Below are 16342 nucleotides of genomic sequence, written 5' to 3'. Positions count from 1 at the left end.
GAGAGTTCTGGGGCCGAGAATGGCAAGTGTTTCCATAATCCAGAATTACTGGTGTTGGTAGGAGCTGGAATACAATTGCATGCTGAATGATCTTCAATACTGCAGTCCTAGTTTCACTAGATCTATAATGCTACATAAGCATGCCGGGCCACAATGAAGGATTTCCCAGTTGCTATGAGAGAACATCTGATTTATGTCCTCTAACTCAGAGCATGAAAGGACTATGAAATTAAAATTCTGTTGCTGAAACATTATTTCACAGGCCCCTGTTGAAGGCTAATTAATGTGATCACATCATGCACTCTGTGGGGGTCAGTGCTAGGTCACAGCAATAGAAATGAGGTAATGTGAAAGAACAAAACCATTTTTGACTGCTGTTATGCAAAGCCTCATTCAGATGAGAGCAGAACTCTATGCCCACAATCATTCATTCAGAAATGTAAAATCACAGATTTAAATGTCAACACTCAAGACAAATTCTAACCAAATAAATGACAATGAGACTTGGAATAAATGTTCAGATATTTACAACGGTGATCAATTTTAACAAAAGGGATGCTACAGATTTGTGCTGTAGAAGTGATGATGTAACACTCACACTTTCCTTAATGCAACAGTTACACCAGAGGGAACCAGACTGTTACACAATTTACTGTTGCACACCCAGAGGAGTAAGAGTGGCATGTCTAAACGTTCCCCAAACAACTGTAGCAATAAACTTCATTGTCAAGCCAACAGATTGGATTTGTGCTGACAGTTCTGTTTGTCTGGGGGCTGTTCTCCCATCATTGAGGGTCTGAATGGGAGTATTGGACCTGTTGCAGCTAGTTTCAACCTGTTTGGGCTCTAAAATTGCTGTCTTCTAGTTGCTGATGCTGGCCCTTCTCATCATCACTCTTAAGGAGGTGTGAGAAACCACACTTTTTCTTCTCCTCCAGCCTGCCACACATACACACACAAAAATAAACAAATAAAATGGTCCACATTTATAAATAAAGGTGTTCAGAATATTGAAGTGATTAAGTCCCTTTAAAATTAAAATACCAATCCAGTTGTCCTACTACTACTATAACCAGACAAATTAAAAACCTTCACAGATATACATCAGCTCTGCCTCGGATATATCTCGGCATTCTCCTATTCTCCTTCACTCACCCTTTCCTGAGTCTACAGGTAGAGTGGTGCAGCTCTTCACTTGCCCCTCCCCTGTGATTAGCTGCCCATCTTTTGATCCTTCCACGACTTGTATTTGGTTGGTCTCCCCTTGCTGCCAGTCACTCATAGCCCTCTGGAAGGAGCGTGCAAGACAGGCGGTGATGTCTCTGGCCCGCTCTGTCCGGCTACACCAGAATACCCTGCAGTGCAGCTGTGCTCCAGGCTGCTTGCAGATGTAGAGGAAGACGTTTGGGTGGGCGGCGTCGGCCGTGCAGTAGGCGATGTCCCGCAGGTACGTTTTCGTCAGCTGTCTGCCTGTGCTGATCTCCTTTACCTCCACGTAGCGCGCACGCACTACCAGTGCATGCTCCATCCCCAGCGAAGCCCCAGCAGGAGATCTTTCCAGTAGCCGCCCCAGGGCCTCCTCCGCCTGCTGCACATCCAGGGAGTAGATTTTTTCTGCACCCAGGTAGTGCACTTTAAAGAGCGGGTCTCCGTGGGACAGACTTTGGACGCGGTCCCATCGGAACCGGCGACGGAACACTGCTGGTGATCTCCACAGAGTCTGCATGAGAAGGAAAAGGCTGTGCAGGGATATGGCTGGTGTGAAGGAAACAAGAGAGTGTAATTTAGCTTTTCACAAGATAGATTATATTACATTTATGCATTTAGCAGATGTTCTTATACAGAGAGATTTACAATTATGTTACAGAGGTATCAGTATTCGGAGTCTTGCTCAAGGACTGTTATTGCTATAATATGCTGCACTTGCCTAGATCGGGGTATGAAACCCAGTCCCCCATGGGAGCAATAGCTCATCATCTGATGTTCTCTCCCACTGTTATATCAAATATATCACTGCTACAACCTTTGATGATAACAAGTACCACTTCTCTATACTTACTCAAATTGGCCTCACAGAACTTGATAATATTATTTTGCGAATGCCTTATATAAACTCCGATATGCCTTGTGTAGGTTATAACACATGCTTGGTACATGAATGCTCAGATGCTCCAAACTGCTTTATAATGGGAGATTTAAGAGGGACAGGAGAGAGAGAGAGAGAGTGTGTGTGTGTGTGTGTGTGTGTGTGTGTGTGTGTGTGTGTGTGTGTGTGTGTGTGTGCGCGCGTGCTCTTAATGTTAAGCTTGAAAAAACTTACAAACGTACACTATGCAAATGTAAGCAAACAGCATTCGTCAAACAGGAGTGTAATATCCTTCTTTACGAGCAATGATAAAGGTTTTTTACACTCAGATTAGGTAGTGAGTGAAGACATTTTACATTCGGTACGTAATCTACATCCTGCCTATGGATTCGATCATTTTATACACTGCACATAAACAACACCCACTCATAAACACAATAAATAGCCCATATGCTCCCTGTGAACGTAATGAATGTAAACGTTTGCATGTTTTGGCGTGCCACATTCCTAGGGGCATATGGATAAAAACACTTCTAGACATCCACATACTGTATAGACAAGCGAGCGCGAAATATCGACGGTTCGTGAACAAACGCAAATACACAACAACAAAACAACAACAAAAACATTAACAGACATCAAAAGTAAAGAAGAACGTGGAACGACAGGGACAGGGGAGCTAAATTCTACGTGATCCGTCATTATTTCCATACACGACGAAATCAGGTTAAATCGGTGACTTGGGGCCCTAACAAATGTAGAACCTCAAAGTGCATCTTTGTTCGATCAGCTTTCCTTTTGCCTCTGCATGTCATTACGAGATCTGTTAGCAGTAATGTTATATAGTCCTAAATGGAACTATAAGACGTCGTTTTTACCTGCTACATATAGCTGGAAGCAATCAAAAAACATGGTGGTCTTATAATCTATTAGTTTTCAGTTTATCCATACACGCGTGATTTCTGAAGAGCACAAAGCGTGCAGACTACACTGTGTAACGTGGCATGCAAAGCTACTTGCTGTAAGTACTACGTTCTCAAACACGCCAAGTTTGAAAAATGCGCGTCGTCGCGTTTATCAGCTCCCTTCAGCTAAATTCTGTCCCACATAGATTGGACAATGGTTTGGTCTCTCAAACGCTCTCATTCACCTTAATACTGTTACAAAAACATAAGCCTACAGATATATATAGATACAGATGTATATAGATTCAGACTAAATAACTCCACATCTACAAAGTGTAAGACACGTTCGTATAGATATTTTACAGAGAACAAAGAGAAAATAGCGGTACATAGCCCTAACTATAAAGTACAACCTCTACTTTCCGTTAACAGGATTTGCTCGTAAGTAAAGCAAACACGCTCTGTTCAATTAGATAACTAAAGTGAAATTTCGGCCCGAATAAACGGGTAGCAATCGCAAGGGAACTTGCAAGGGAACGTTCTCCATCAACATCAAGTCTAAAATGTACGCACACAATATTCTGACAGAAATCTAACATTTTACAAAATTTAAATGAGGTGTATCTTACGAACAGTCTTCTGAAAATTCTCCCGAGCTGAACCACACCAAATCTGAACGTATTTCCGCTTGCCGTTATTCATGCATGTGCCATCACACAGCTTTCTTTGTACAAACCGGGAGAGCCACGGGATGCCAAGCTGAGTGTGTCATACGCCGCTATCTCGGTAGGAGAAATAATTAAAAAGTGACCAGGAAAGAAATACGTGTCTGCAATGCAAATTGTCTTTTGCGCAAGTGCTACTCAATGTTCAACAAAGGGAAACTCCACCCAGATGTTCACTTTGAAATAAACCTCTATAAATAAGAGTCACAGAAGTGTCTCTCTCAGTGCTTATGGCTCTTAAATCATGGACAATTTAGTGTTCATTGTCTGAAATGTGTTTAAAATGTCTGAGCAGCAGTGTCAGATTACCAAATAGGCACAAGCCCGTGAAAAGAGATTCTAAAAAAAAACATTTTAGGAGATTATTTGTGGGGGGAAAGAGATTTCGATTGCATAGGGTTTAATCTGGCACTTCTGAGCAAGGATCGTGTGTGTAAACCTGCCCTGCTATCCTTATGCTTTTGAAGGACTGAACATGACCATGATTCTCAGTGGAAGCATGATGTTATGTCCTCCTATTGTGTGTGTGAGTAAGGAAAAAAAAAACACCATTGTCCAACATTCACACACATTTCACTGTTCTTAAAGTTGCTAAATCACATTTCACACGGAAATGTAATGCAATATACCTTGTTGCAATGGAGATGCTGGGTTGAGTTATTGTCCACTCAGTCACTATTAGCACACATTTCATGAAGTGAAACTCATGAAGATAAGAAGCTCCATTATACTGTGGTGATATAGTGGCTTAGTAAGAGTGCCCATAACAGTATCATTAGATCAGTCTCTGTCCCTGCCTTATGACCTCACTCTCACCTAAAACAGACCTAGATTAGATGCCACCAGGCCTAACATGATATGCATAAATGTGGGTGGAGGTTACCTAGGAGGATGAATGGCAGGGACGTCAATGGCCCAATTATTATTCCTTCCTTGTGATGTGGCATCATGATAACATGCTTGTCTTTCTATTCGGACTGGATTAGTTTACCAGGGGGACATTTGTATCAAATAATTTTACACATCTCCTCAGTGATGAAACTCATGCATCTGGACAGTATTAAAATTATTACATACAGAGGATGTTTCTACATTTATCTGACACTTTTACCCAAAGCAACTTACAATTAGGACTGAGTACAACTTGAGGGTTAAGTTCCTTACATAGGGGCCCCAACAGTGGCAGTTTGAACCAGCAACCTTCCAAGTACAAGTCAAGTACCTTAACCACTCAGCTACCACTAATACTATTTCTAGTGTTTTTCTTTTTCATCAAGACTTGTGTCTATTGTATTATATTAAAATGTATATAAAAAATAAAATAATTTACATTATATTTTCTTAACAGATTATTTAAGGAACTCAACTTTTAGATCTTTAAAGGTCTCAGTGATACAGATAGTAAGCAGTGATTTATACCTGTAGCTGTGATTATAATCATTCCATTAATAAGCCTGTTTGACCTTGCTCTTCTCACTGATTTTAGTCCAAGGTCAGGGGTGGGGTAGAAAGGGCATTTGGGGTGATGAAGACCTGGTGGTGAACCATTTCCCTATAGGCCCGGTAATTTCACACAACAGAAATATTACACAAAGGGTTAAATATCAATTTAACTTTGTCTCTGATGTAAAAATGATTCCTTGCTATCAGTTGAGGTCAACATTTGGACCTGTGCTGGTGTCCTGCTGTGCATTCTGGACACAGTGACACTGGCGTCAGCAGAGAGTGGGCTTGAACATGGGTCAGAAGAGGAACTCATGCTTACAATGGTCCACCCTGCTGTTATGGCCTTATTAAGATGGGCCAGTCTAGGACAAAAAAGGACACAAGGAAAACACACAGAGACGCATAAACGCAGGAGGTTTAATAAGTTTTGTTGTCAAGATTTCTGATGAAAATCACAAATAAATAAACAGATCAGGAGTATAATCTCAGGGTGGGCTCAGACCAACACATTACCAACAAAACAATCTAATTACCCTCTGACAACTTACTTCTCTTAACACAACTACAACACAACTACAACACAACTACAACACAACTACAACACAACTTCCCTAATCCCTGACAAAGTAAAAACAGGAAAAAAAGGCAAAAGAAAGTGGCCCCCACACCTACCACTCCAAAGAAAATGAAGTGAAACATCATAACATTACACAGGTTTGTACTGGACCAGTATTTCTCATCGTGCTCTTTGCATATCAGTATCAAGACTACTTGTGATTCCAGTTCTAGGAACCCGTAAACTCAAGGTTTCTTACAAAAGCAATCCAATGTCAAATTCAAGCCTAAAAAGCCCAATCAAAGAACCTGCTACAAATAGTGTTGAATAAAATCTCTTACAGTTCCATCTAAGAGAGCTAAGCACAAATGGTGTTAAGTACAAGCTCATAACCCACAACTGTTCATCTATTGTGAGCATGTGAAGTCTAATACCACTCCATGGGGCACCAGCACGTACCCAACATGAGTATTTAACCAATAGCTGACAAATCTGCCAACCATATGCTTTAACACCTGAATTATTTGTTATGGTAGCATACTATACAATAGTTTTAGTACCTGATATCTTCATACAAGGCACCTAAAATACAGTGTACCTTGCAGAATTAACATATGGTAACATATGGTAAAAATATATGGAAAGCCTATTGTATTTGCTTGTTCCTGTCTTCATTCTCAATGCAAAAACTGCATTTTACTCACAGCTACTAAGATGTAAAAAAGGTGTATTAGTCAAGATTCAAGAAACACCACCTCCAGTAATTAAGTAAGAAAACAGAACAAGTTTGGAATTTTTTTTTTTTTTTACTTTTTGGCTCTGCCTTCCATATCCACCCAAGCGCAAAAGTTTTCCAGGGAAACAGGATGTTTCTCTGTCAGACCGAGGTCCTTCATCAACCGTGTAAGTGCTTGAAGCACAGTGCAAAAAAATGTGCATGAATGGGGTTTGAGGAACACCACAAAGAGTAAATGGTGTTCAACTGGCCTCCGAACTCCCCAGATCTCAATCTGATTGAGCATATGTTGGATGTGGTGGAAAACCCACCTCACAACTTACAGGACTTAAAGCATCTGCTGCTGTCTTGGTGCCAGATACCACAGCACACCTTCAGAGGTCTAGTGGAGTGCATGTCGTGATGAGTCAGAGCTGTTTTGGCAGCATGAGGGGGACCTTCTCAATATTTGGCAATTCTTTTTTTCATGCTATGGCTGATATACATTAATTCTCCATAAAGCTAAAATTAAACACACAAAAAAGAAAAAAGAACAACTTTATTGTAGAGCAGGGGAGTATTCCACAAAGTGGGTTTAACAAACCTTAAACTTACTCTTGAATTCTGAGTTGAACTACAGGATTACAGGAAGAAGTCTAATTTCCATACATTTTGCATACGATTATTCTGAGTATTTTACATCAAGTTACGTAAGAATTACATGTGGGCAAAGTTGTAAGTGCATGATAGGTAAGAAAGGAGCCACATTAATGTTTCATAAAATAAAGTCAGGGTAATATATGATTTTTACAGACATTTTGCATATTGATGGGGAGATTAAATATTTGCATGACACGCAACAAATTTGAAAATCTTTTCTCCCCCATTAAAGTAAAGTCTTTACTGACTTTTCTAAACTCATACATGGGGATAGTGATAGTTTTGATCATTTAGTGAGAAGTAATTTTATGCCAGTGGTATCTCTTAAGGACATAACCATCTCTGCCATAGTTTCCTCCTCTGGGTCGTGTGGTATGGCAGGGTATCTGCTGAACCAAACAAACCACAATAAAGTGTCATGTCTTCTCAGGAGTGACCACTCAGAGTTCACCCAAGTACTGGAACCTGGCCTGGCCTACGTTTCTACCACAATCCTGGCTCTATTCCTGCAGTGGCGAGACTGTAGTAGGGTCAGGATGTGGTGTTATAAGAGAGAGCAGGTAGAGGTACCCTCTGTTTTCAAGAAGGACCCATCTGTCTTAAACACATCAGTGGGAACATATGATTATAAGATACATGGAGTTATATGCATTGCACTAATTTGTTGGGAGTCTACTTTGTATTACATATCCAATTATCATTAGGCTACTGATTATTATTATTATTATTATTATTATTATTATTATTATTATTATTATTATTATTCTAACTATTAACTATTATTGATAGTGGAGAAAGCAAGTATATTGTGTAATAAAGCTTTGACTTGCCAGAACAACCTTGACATTGTACATAAAGATTTCTATTAACATACATTTACTACTGAATAAGCAATCAATAATTTGAGTAAATAATAAATTTAATTAATTAATTACTTAAAGTATCTAGGCAGAGTTTTAGGATCGTTCGCCTTGCGGATTCGTGTCTCGTAGGCGTCGACATGTATAGTAGGCGTGTCTAGTAGTGGGAGTGTCAAAATCCTTGCTTCTCTGCTGTAGCACTTCTTTTCCTGCACGTATATCCATTTTTGGATAAACGAAATATTCTAGTTGTTCAAAATGAATTTTATAATTCGTGCTGCTCGACCTGAGGACTGCAAAGCCGTAGAGCGCATGATCATGGTGAGTGCCTTTCAGAGCTGCTCAACTAGACTGTAACCTGCGGTAGATATGGTTTTCGTGACAAATGCTCTGAGCTTGTCTGTTAAAAACCCAGAGAGAGCTGGGTGGTATTACACGACATGTTTGGTTTAACAAACATTTAACTTAACTTTGAACTCTGAGTTGACCTACTTTGACCCGGCATTCCCAGAGCTATCACTTCCAGAACAGCCAGTTTAGAATATCAGCGATCGAGGTCCGTCAAGCCATCATCAACTGAGCGCTGATAACTGGATAAACCTAGTATAAACCTAGATACGGACGACGAAACTATAGTGTTTCTTATTCCATTCTATCGGAACATTTACATATCCGGACTCTCTCTTTCTCTCTCTCTCTCTCATATATATATATATATATATATATATATATATATATATATATATATATATATGCTTAATTTTGCAGTTTTATAAACTCGTCTGTTGTGGTGTTGCTATCTATCTATCTATCTATCTATCTATCTATCTATCTATCTATCTATCTATCTATCTATCTATCTATCTATCTGTGTGTGTGTATATGTGTATATATATATATATATATATATATATATATATATATATATATATATATATATATATGTATATATATGTGTGTGTGTGTGTGTGTGTGTGTGTGTGTGTGTGTGTGTGTGTGTTATGGCAGTTATGTCTCTTAAAGACTCTACCAGCTTTACCATGTTTACTATGGTTGTGTTTCTTCCTCTGGGTCATTGTGTTGTAGTGGTAGGTTGTCTGTAGAACCATACAAGGCGCAATAAAGTGTCATGCCTCAGGGGTGATGCCAAGTCCACCCAGATGCTTGATCCTGGCCTGTTTTTGTCTCAGTTTTGCCTCTAGCCCTGTACTAGAATGTAGCAGAGTTAGGATGTGGTGTCATAAGAGACAACCTTGTGCAAATGTGTAGCTTACAATGTAGCATAACATAACCTATTATTGTTGTGCTTTTGGGTTGTATTATTATTTATAATTGTGACTATTATTAAATATTATTGATAGTGGAGAACAGCAAGTATCTTGTGTAATAAAGCTTGGAAGCCTTGAAAGACATTAATGGTATGGAAATATTTCTATACAATTAATATTGAAGGAGCAGTTATATGAAATATAGCCTATACAGTAGGCTATATGAAATATAATATTTATGGTAAGAGCTATAGTGTTAAACGAGCCAAGCCAAATATCTATTTTAAAGGTCAAGTTAAATAGTTAAAATTCTATGGAGATCTTTTACAGATTTTTTAGTTGAGTACTATGTTGAATGGTAAACTTTTTGAATAGACCAACATATGATGGCAAAAGGCACTACATTCATCACCCTCTATTAAAATAAATCTTAAATTAGTTGAATGAAGAAGTAAATAAATAAAACAGTGATGCATACAATTTGCAATTAAACTCAGGGTGAATCCACATTCCATGATCCTATGAAATGTTATTGTGAAGAACATTCAATATTTTGATTCAGATGAAAACAGTAGCAGTATTCATCAAAATGTTTAAAACAACCTAATTACTCTTCATAATTTGATATAATTGCTCATTCAAATCAATAATATGAGGCTCAACATTAATTTACTCCTGTAGGACCACTATTAGGAATATTGTTTTGGCAGAGTTTTTGGATTATGTCCAGTAAATCTGCTAGGTAGCAGGTTAATTTCACAGGATATGTTGCTAATAGCAAATAATCTACATGAATCAGTGCTACATCAGAGAGCTTATAATGGAGTCATAATGCCTGATTTAATTTTTTTCATTGCAGGAGTTGGCCGTTTATGAACGCATGCCTGATCAGGTGAAGATATCCCATAAAGGTTAGGCTAGTTTAGGCTAAGTAGGATACATGTTTCACATATGAAACTTATATAGTTAATCAATAACTGTTTTTTCTCCTTCATTCTGGTTACCATTATAGAGCTGGAGAGGGACGGTTTTAGTCAAAACCCATTTTACCATTGTCTAGTAGCAGAGGTTCCAGAGGCACACAAGTCTACAGAAGGTAAAAATGACATTAGGAATTAAAGGTTTAGTCCATGTATCTCATGAAAGGGTGTATTTATTTATTAAAGAAGTCAAATACAAATGTATCATCTGCCATAAAAAATGAAGGAAAAAAAAATCATACTTGAGGCAGACTAGAGAAATATCTTTGTTCAGGATCCTTTTATAATATTTAATCTAGGCCCCATTTGGCAACCCTTCAAAGTGATAGTTTGAACATTTTGTAATGAGTATATAAATAAATGAATGAATAACTGAACTGTCTGGGTTTGAGTCCCTAAAGCACACATTTTAAGGCAGACTACACTGAACACTATTCAATTAGTTCATTATTGAAAGATCCATTACGCAGTTTGACTTTAGGTTTATCCATGTTCGCAGGGCACACCACGGTTGGCTATGTGCTCTACTATTACACATATAGCACTTGGAAAGGGAGATGCATCTATATGGAGGATCTCTATGTCATGCCGGATTTCAGAGGTGTGTGAATTTGACCTGTTCCTTAAACTAGTCCTGCAGCTTTACACAGTTCAGTGTTTTACATTCTCTAACAGATATGCCTGAATTAATCTACTAATTCTGTAGTAGTGAGACTGAAAAACATGAGCAAACAGAGGCTCATTATGCATGACACTGTTAACTCTTAGCTAGTTAACTATCTCATACTCTTTTACAGAGAGAGGTATTGGGAAGGCTCTGGTGGCATCAATAGCCAAAGTGAGTTTTCATTTTATCTGTTCAGTAAAATTTCAGCCAATTTTACCAATGTGCATGTTTGCTAATAAACCTTAGTCTTTTTTAATTTTCAGTACCTGGACTGGCCTGATAATTGGTAATTCGGTGAGACAGTAATGGGCTAATGTAATTCTTTTTGGATTAATTTAGTTCTTGTTTGTTGTAGGTGGGTACAGAGCAGCAGTGTATGCATTTGCAGTTCTCTGTTCTGGATTGGAATAAACCATCACTGGACTTCTATATGTCTAAAGGAGCTCAGGACTTAACAGCTAAAGAAGGCTGGCATTTACTCCGCTTTGATGGGGTAGCTTTGATAAAGCTGGCACAGGAGGCACCTTAAGAGAATTAAAGGGTTAGTCCAACTTAACAATGTTAACTCGAACAAAGAATTAAAAAAAAAGTTGCCAGCTATAATAACACCTGACTAGCTACATTATCTTACATTTGCTGATATACATGCTAACATGGTTTAGTTGAACCGTTTAGTTGAACCCTTAAGAGCTAACCTTTTTAAAAGTAGCCTAAAAAGAGGATATAAGCACTTTTTAAATTTTGCGAAGAATAATTGTATGAATGTTGCATTTTAATTGTATGATTTTTCTGAAGTATCATGTCCCATTTGAATTAACCACTCCACTGTTTAAATTATTTCTTAATTAAAAAATTTCTTAATTTCTTAATTCTTATAGTCATGGTGTTATGTATAATGTGTTTGCTTCTGTTGTGTTATAGTTAACACTAAACAACACTACATGAGATTAAGAAAAACACAAATGGCATATAGTTTATTTAGACATGTTTTCAGAAGATAAAAATGAAAGTTGCAAATATTGTTTTTGCATCTACGCTCAGCCTTCCTGCAGTCTTGCCTGAGGGCTCAAACGGAATCATTAAACCACAGTTCAGTTTTAACTTTAGACTTGATTTGTTTCAATTTAACTGGGTCCTACCAAAGTTAATGTTTAAAGCAAAATTATTCTCAAACCTTGACAACATGTTTAGCCATGTGGTTAATCCGTACATCACTGAAATTTAGTGGCACCTATATGGGTGTGTGTTGGAAATGACAAAACAAATGGACTAAGGATCTGTGCAGACTACTTGTTCCATCTATCCAAAATAATCACAATCAAGAAATCCGACCTCTTCTATACTATCATATTGCTAACATGAAACCCAAAGGAGGATGAGATAAAGTGTATGAATCCCACCTTCATGAGTGGGACATTCAAAGCACTGTACAAGATTAATGGAGTCTAGTACCAGGCCAAATCATTAACCATTGGCTTCCCAGTGCAACAAACATGAATATTAAAATCACCCAATATTAGCATTCTGTCAGCCATAGTGATAACATAAAAAAAGAAATTCAGACAATTCACCAATGAAGTCTGTGAGAATTAGCACAGAGCACTGGATCTTTAATGTCAGTTTTAATCAACTGAACTTCAAAGTTAGAGTAAGCATCTGTGTCCAACATGGAGGATTTAAATATCTGTATCATTAATCAGTTGTTCTACCTGTTTTGACCTGATAGAGTGATTGCATAACAACCTAGAAATCAATTAAAGCTAAGCTCCAGGTCCTTGGTACATATGGGTTTCCCCTGTTATATAATTGATCATAATCAGTGTACTTGCCTCTCAATGTTTGGAAGTGTGAGCTTGATGCTCATGCATGCACTATGTATACTCCTTGTACAAGGATATGTATTTATGTATTTACTCCATGGTACATCTGCTGTTAAATCTAGAGGGTAATTCAGGCCATGTCATAGATCCACATAGCCAATAAATACTAGGTCATGCAGGAAATCAACAGAATTCAGTTAATGATAACAAATAGATTAGTGCCAATTTGCTGTCTCCCTAACACAATCATCAACAACAGAGGGCACCCATTGCAAAACCCTGCACTAAGATTGCAGGATCTCCATGAATATACAATATTGGACAAAAAGAATGGTATTTCTGTTATTTCTACTAAATAATCATGAACACTAAGAGAGAATTGCTTAGCTTAAGAACAAAGTGTATGCTGCAAACTACCTTCCCCAACATGACACTAACAAATTTGGTAGATGCTTCCCTTTCATCACTATTGTGTTGTAGCAAAGATAGACTACAAATTTTTCCAATGAAACTTTGATCTGGTCAGAGTGGGTTTTCTCTCACCTCCAGGCTACAGACAGGAAACAGTTCCCACTGGCACCATAATGCTGAGCAGCAAAGACATAAAACAGCCTAGCTGGTGGGTTATCATGCAGGCCTGTGGCTCTGTGACCCTTCCCCCTCATCATAAAACCCACAGATTGGAATGCGAGAAACTCTTACCAGCCTGGTTATAATTCAAAGAAATGTGACCACAAATTCCATCAAGCTCAAACCCTTACAAGGACAACCAATTTTTCTCATCCCACAAAGATGGGATCAAATGTATATATGTTCTCTTTCCCACAGATTCACAAAGTACCAACTTGCAATTTAGCCTACTATAATGTAAAGTGGTTAATTCAAAGACCATGAGGTAGACATTAGTAGTAAATGTATGATTTTCTTTTGCTTAACTGATTCATGGTGAATCTTATTGATTGTTGTACTGGAATTCCATTCCTCCATCATGAAAACTGTTGAATATGCATGAACCAAGGCATGCCCTCTCCCCAGCATATACCTGGAAAGCATGAGTACAAAGTACAAAGTATGATGTATGAAGTGTGATGCAGAGAAGGGAAAAGGACCCAGAGAAAAGGAGGGGTCCCCCCAGAGAACTTCTGCAAGGGGAGATCACGGCTCTTTATTTTGAAACTATGTGCAATAGCCTCTCGCTAAGCAGTTAGAACAAATTCGAATTCCTTGTTATCCTATTTTATTCTTTATATTTTCTTTGTATTATTGATTCTGCTTAATTTTTTATATTTTAGTTTGCGTTCATCATAATTTGCTCACCACAGCTGATAAAGCTCAAGCAAGCTCACCTTGTATTCATTATGACTGTTACATTAAAAGCCTGGCAATACGCCATTCCAGAAATATCATCAAAAGTAAGGATGAGACGCATGACCACTGACACCCAATACTTCTACTTCTGAAAGGCTTACCCAGGAAGACCTAAGACTTTCTAACCAGGCCAGCTCCGAAAATCCATTCCCGTGGATCAAGAAGCCTAGTCGTCTCATTGGCCTACATTGCTGTTCCAGGGTCGAGCCAGCAATACGATGGAAAATGGACACTTTCAGTGCGGTTTCATGGAAGGTGGACATTATCCATCCAGATGGTTTCAATTGAAAATGGAAACTCTCTCTCAGTGCCACCAAGCTACTTTGATCCACTGCGATTGGAGTTAATTTTGGTTAGGTTATATTGTAACATTTATTTAATATAGTGATTCTGGTGAACTCAATACCTCTGGTCATTATAAGAATCTTAGTCAATGATTTTTATGCATGCTTTCCTATCTCTGTTTAATCAATAAACATACCATAGTTATTATTTCTGTGAGTCAAGAGAAATGTTCTAATTTTTAGTAGTAATCACGTTATTGAACTGGCGACTTTCATGAGTTGAGACTAAATCAGGGTAGTGCCCCAATTAACCTTATCAACCATGATTCACAAGTGTTAAAACCACTACAGTGGCATGAGACTTCATCCCTTCTGAAACTCTGAATCTTTCTCAGAACTCAGCAGTGGTACTCGTGCTGCTGAACCCACATAGACACCATAGGTTCAGCAGTCTCTCCTTATCCAGTTGAGAGTAGTTGCTTTCTGTAGCACTCAAAGTTCAGGATACAAATCTAGTGGGTCGCTATAACCCCTCAGGCATCCTGTGTGACAAGACTGCACCTACACCATAGGGTGTAGCACAGAGCATGTCCCAGCACAGAGCATGACTGCATCATGATTGTGAGCATGACTGCATCAGGATTTTGGAATAATCAAAAGCTTTTTGCTGTTCTGACCCCCAATTTCATGCTACCTCTTTCCTCATCAGCCAATGAAGAGGAGCTAGTAGAGTGGACAGCTTAGGCAGATATCGGTGACAATAGCTTAAGAGCCCCAGATAAGTCTTTAATTGCGTGGAACAGGGGCTTCCTTGATTGCCGTTACGTTCTCATCTACTGGGTGTAGGCCAATGGCATCAATTTTATGTCCTAGAAAAATTACCTCTTTTCCTGGAAAGATGCATTTGCTTCTTTTGGGAACCAGGCCATAACTCTCTAATCTCTGCAGTACCTCTTCAAGGTTCATCTCTGGTTGGACTGCAGACCAGGTTATCATCCAGGTACTCTTTCAGGTTTGGAATACGTTGTCTGGTCTTCTGAAAAATAGCTGGGCTAGAGGAAACCCCAAATGGTAGTCTGGAGTATGCATATGTTCCTTTGTGGATGTTTATGGTGACATATTTCCTTTAATTTTCATGAAGCACAATCGGTTGGTAGGCCTGGCTCATGTCAGGTTTAGAAAAACTCTCTTCTTCAGCTAAGTGGGCAAACAAATCTTCAATCTTGGAAATGGGGGTACTGTTCCAAGATAGACAATCTATTTACCATGAGCTTATAGTTCCCACAAATCCTTAAAGAGCTGTCAGGTTTAATGACACCAACATTAGGAGCCACCCACTCTGAAGACTGCAAATTTTCAATAAGCCACTCAAAGTACAATTTAAACAGCTCAACACAGCAAATATAAGTGGTATTTCCAAATTCAACACAAAATGCCACTTTTAATGAGTCTCAGAGTACATTTTTACATTTTACATTTACAGCATTTAGCAGACGCTCTTATCCAGAGTGACTTACAAAAGTGCTTTGTCATTTAGAGTAATTCAACGCCTGAGTAGAATCCCTCATAAGAACACACAATTGCAAATCAGGTGACACCTGAACACTTGATGCAACTAATCAAGGGCTTTTCACAGTAGGCCAGTCATCCAGCAAAAGGGACATGGCCACTTCTGTTCAGGATCGAACCACACACCTGCCACGCTCCCAATCACCCACCTATTAACTGTACTCACCTGTTCTTTATTTCCTTCTTTCATTATTTAAGCCCATAAGATCCTGATGTCAGTGCTGCACATTAGCGGACCTTTGAGCTACACACTACAATTGAGTACAATGCTGATTTAACGCTGTTTTGATTTCTTTTAGTCACTGCTTCTCAGCCATTTAAGTTATGGACAATAAAGATCACTTTATTTCAGCCTCACCTTGCTCTCCCTCTGTGCCGCCACAGTCACAGGGCTTCATTGGGTGTGTTTGAGATAAAACATCAAATAGCTAGA

The 16342-nt window shown here is 38.6% G+C and overlaps 2 protein-coding genes across 4 annotated transcripts; one reads left to right on the top strand and one right to left on the bottom strand.

Moving 5' to 3' along the window:
• Positions 1–510: 510 nt before the first annotated feature.
• On the bottom strand, positions 511–3832 carry LOC113573716 (low density lipoprotein receptor adapter protein 1-like). Of its 3 annotated transcripts, none has more exons than XM_027004162.3 (3): positions 3621–3832; positions 1156–1755; positions 511–939 (listed from the first exon to the last, which is right to left on the bottom strand). In XM_027004162.3, exons 1-3 carry the CDS (start codon positions 3691–3693, stop codon positions 863–865), a joined length of 750 nt encoding a protein of 249 aa, XP_026859963.2. In that variant the 5' UTR covers positions 3694–3832; the 3' UTR covers positions 511–862. The 3 variants fall into 3 exon arrangements, with proteins under 3 accessions (XP_026859963.2, XP_026859964.2, XP_035382836.1); XM_027004163.3 differs by having other exon boundaries at positions 3625–3832; XM_035526943.2 differs by lacking the exon at positions 3621–3832 and adding an exon at positions 2965–3576.
• A 4301-nt stretch (positions 3833–8133) lies between these two features.
• On the top strand, positions 8134–11761 carry sat2b (spermidine/spermine N1-acetyltransferase family member 2b). The gene is made up of 6 exons (XM_027004258.3): positions 8134–8274; positions 10081–10132; positions 10234–10317; positions 10701–10802; positions 10999–11039; positions 11224–11761. The coding sequence occupies exons 1-6, from the start codon at positions 8212–8214 to the stop codon at positions 11395–11397; spliced, it is 516 nt and encodes a 171-aa protein (XP_026860059.2). The 5' UTR covers positions 8134–8211; the 3' UTR covers positions 11398–11761.
• Positions 11762–16342: the final 4581 nt, after the last annotated feature.

This window comes from Electrophorus electricus, chromosome 8 (assembly GCF_041902795.1).
Source record: "Electrophorus electricus isolate QZ-2024a chromosome 8, ASM4190279v1, whole genome shotgun sequence".
NCBI lineage: Eukaryota > Metazoa > Chordata > Actinopteri > Gymnotiformes > Gymnotidae > Electrophorus > Electrophorus electricus.
This window is presented reverse-complemented; position numbering and strand designations above follow the sequence as displayed.